This window comes from Saccostrea cucullata, unplaced genomic scaffold (genome assembly GCF_032062105.1).
Source record: "Saccostrea cucullata isolate Sc308-1 unplaced genomic scaffold, CSIRO_AGI_Scuc_v1 ctg13123, whole genome shotgun sequence".
In the NCBI taxonomy this organism is placed as follows: domain Eukaryota; kingdom Metazoa; phylum Mollusca; class Bivalvia; order Ostreida; family Ostreidae; genus Saccostrea; species Saccostrea cuccullata.
In genome coordinates, this window is record NW_026921565.1 from 14,772 (window position 1) to 18,571 (window position 3,800).

The 3,800-nt window shown below is 39.0% G+C and overlaps 1 protein-coding gene across 1 annotated transcript; it reads right to left on the reverse strand.

The window, feature by feature from the left end:
* Positions 1-1,891: 1,891 nt before the first annotated feature.
* On the reverse strand, positions 1,892-2,638 carry LOC134260357 (uncharacterized protein K02A2.6-like). Its single transcript, XM_062742927.1, has one exon. It carries the CDS (start codon positions 2,636-2,638, stop codon positions 1,892-1,894), a length of 747 nt encoding a protein of 248 aa, XP_062598911.1.
* Between the last annotated feature and the right edge of the window lie 1,162 nt (positions 2,639-3,800).

The window sequence follows — 3,800 nt, forward strand, 5'->3', positions numbered from 1 at the left end:
AAAAGTGCATCAATGATAAGATTGCTTGACATTTTATTCATGAATTTGTGTCAACCTACATGTATTTGTATATATTAACATTTTTTTAAGATCATGCAGACGACATGTTCCTCAAAAATATATAATTTTTTCTAAGAATTTGTCATTGAAGTCTAGGTACTTATAAACAAATTTCCTCACAAAAAATTAGGGTACCTTACCAGACATTTGGACAAGATACCAAAGGGTCATATTTCTTATATGACTCCTATTGGTAATCTTCTGATTGACCTATATCACAATTTTTGGTGTACTTACATTAAGAAACATTTTGAAAACAATTTAGATTTCAGAAGAGAATAACAAATCTGAATTTTTTTTTATATAATATAAAGAGATACAAAATATTTATTTTAGGAAGGTGTCATCTGACATTAAATGTATAAAAACTAGTAGTTTGCATATGTAACAGGAAAGGAGAAAATGCATGGCTGGACCGGGAATCGAACCCGGTACCCCTGTATCTCTAGTCAGGTGCTCTACCTACTGAGCTATCCAGGCCGATATCCACGGCCCTAACCATTACATTCCTCCCTCCTTAAAGGTCTTTGGCCCTCCAAAGACCCCAACCCAGGCTCATCCCTGGCAGGTCTTTCACCTGTCAATTCCAGGGCATGGCACGGCACCAAATCTGTAACAGGAAAGGAGAAAATGTATGGCTGGACCGGGAATCGAACCCGGGACCCTGCATCTCTAGTCAGGTGCTCTACCAACTGAGCTATCCAGGCCGATATCCACGGCCAGAACCATTACATTCCTCCCTCCTTAAAGGTCTTTGGCCCTCCAAAGACCCCAACCCAGGCTCATCCCTGGCAGGTCTTTCACCTGTCAATTCCAGGGCATGGCACGGCACCAAATCTGTAACAGGAAAGGAGAAAATGTATGGCTGGACCGGGAATCGAACCCGGGACCCTGCATCTCTAGTCAGGTGCTCTACCAACTGAGCTATCCAGGCCGATATCCACGGCCAGAACCATTACACATACATGAACAAACAGGGGTCTGTGAAGGGGTGAGGAGAAGGATTGAGTTAATATCTCTTTGCGTCTTAATTTTTTAGTTGAAAACTCCTTAAATGAATGTTGACCTCAAATCTGACTTATCCTCATTATTTTTAAGTGGTGGTGTCTCCATATATGAGTGAAAAATTCCTGAGAGGGATGTTTAACAACAAACAAACAAATGACATAAAAACACAATATTGTTTTGTGTTAAGAAATATATGCAGGGAATTTTTTCCATCATAAATCTTCTTCTCAAGAACAGCAAGGGCATTATTGTCCCCCATTTTTGGAAAAGGGAGGGGACATTAAATCTCATTTGTCTGTCAGTCTGCCCTATAATCTTATTGACAGTATGTGCATCTGTCACAATAAATTTAACCTTGGTGTTGTGTATTGGAACACACTAGTATAGTAATAAAGAGTAACAACAAGTGTGTATGGCAAGAACTACTTTTTAATTGAATGAACATATATAACAGTGAGAACCAATAACGTACACATAATACATGGACATAACATTCCTCCCTCTTAAGTTTTGAAGTAAAATTTACCCCTTTACATTAATTCTTGTGCCTTGCTGGTACATAATGTAATTCATGGAAACATATTACAACATACAAATGTAAACTACCGTACTATACATTTAAGAACAAAGCATTCATAGCAACATATGTACAAATGAGTAACTTTTGTTTCCCTGTGATACCATGAGGATTATTATGCCTCAGTCTGCACTAGTATATCACATTTCACCTTAAACATAATCAGCAAGATGTTTGGGCGGTTTCCTGACACGACTCGGATATCTTGGTTCAGGAACTGCTTGAGTAGATGGCATGGCACAGTCATCATTGGATGGATGCGAAGGACAGGGTTCTGCATTGGACACAGTTGAGTTCTGTTTCGCAATGTTTGACTTCACTGGTTGTTGACTCAGTCACAGCTGTGTTACTAGGTTGAATATGTAAGTCCTCCTGAATTGGCACACTCGAAGAACGCAACTGATCAGCGTGTCGTCTCCATGTGACTCCAGGTGTTACTTCTACAGAATATGATATAGGTCCAATCTGAGCTGTCACAGTTCCGGAAGTCCACTGAGAATGATCCTTTCGATAGTCAGGAACAGCAACAGAATCTCCTGGTTCGAATTTACGTAACACACTTTTTCTTGTTTCGCTCACTTCACACTGTTTCTCCTCTACTTTCCTCCTGACATCTGGTTTCATGAGATCTAAATGAGATGGTAAGTTTCTGCCCATGAATAGTTTTGCTGGACTTTCATTTGTTGTGCACTGTGAAGCGTTACGGTAAGCCATAAAAAAATTGCTGAGTTTCTTCACCATGTTACCACTTTCCTTTTTACTCGACTTGAGACTCATCTTGAATGACTGCACAAATCTTTCTCCTAAACCGTTAGTACTGGGGTAATAGGGTTCTGAGGTTATGTGTTTTATATCGTTTCCTCTGGTAAAATTCACAAACTCTTCTGAAGTGAATTGAGGTCCATTGTCACTTACAATTTGTGATGGTAAGCCATTACATGCAAAAACGGTACGTAATACATCTATGGTTTGGGAAGATGTGGTAGTTTTCATAGGTATCACCTCAGGCCACTTAGAGTTAAGCGTCAACAATGACTTAGAACATTGAATTGAGAAACGGACCCGCAAAATCGATATGGATCCTTTCCCATGATCTAGACGGCCATTCCCAGGGGTGAATAGGTGCATGCGGCAGGTGGTGCATGCTTTACTGCCTGACATCCAGCACAGCTCTTTGTCAAAAGTTCTATATCTCGATCTATCCCTGTCCACCGAGCATGACTTCTTGCTAAGGTTTTCATTTTAACAACACCAATTTGACCTTGATGTAGCTCATCCAAAACTTGACTTCGCAGTGACGGCAGAATCACAACACGTATTCCCCACAACAGACAGTTCTGATGAATAGTAAGTTCACTACGGCGCGTAAAGTATGGATCCATCTCCTTTGACTCTGAATTTGCACACCAGCCTCTGGACACATTATCGTAAACTTTGGACAAGAGGTAATCACGCCTTGATTCACGTTGAATTGCTTCAGGTTTGATAGGTAGATGTTCCAGTTGACTGACATGCAACATCTCCACTTCCACTTCCTGTTCTTTGTCCACTAATCTGCTACCCTCACATGTGACAGGTAAGCGGGACAAACTGTCAGCATTTCCATGTTTCTTTGTATTCTGTAGATTATATCATAGTTGTGAATCAGAATGTCACACTCACCGACACAGTTTATCCGAGTAACTCATACATTTATGTGTATTATAAGGCTTGAAAACATTTCTCGTCGCCAATGTTGTGTATTGGAACACACTAGTATAGTAATAAAGTGTAACAACACGTGTTTATGGCAAGAACTACTTTTTAATTGAATGAACATATAACAGCGAGAACCAAAGTTACATACACATAATATAGTTCCGGAATACCTGGACATAACGCTTGATCATAACTTTTGAATAATAAGAGATTATTAGGGCTTTCATATTTCACATGTACATTATCACAAAGCTTTCTAAATATACTATGATTTTTTAACCAAAGTGAGACCTTGACCTTAAAGTTTTACCTTAACTTTCCAAAAAAAAACATTTTAAATTGATCATTTTGAAAGAGAAAAGATAGGGCATTCAAATTATACATGTATATTACATGTGAAAAGACTTTTCTAAATATATCATGACATTTTTTACTCTGTGACCTTGACCTAGAAGTT

Bases quoted from the DNA above. Each gene is read 5' to 3' on its own strand.
- LOC134260357 (XM_062742927.1), bottom strand. From the start codon at position 2,638: ATGAAAACTACCACATCTTCCCAAACCATAGATGTATTACGTACCGTT.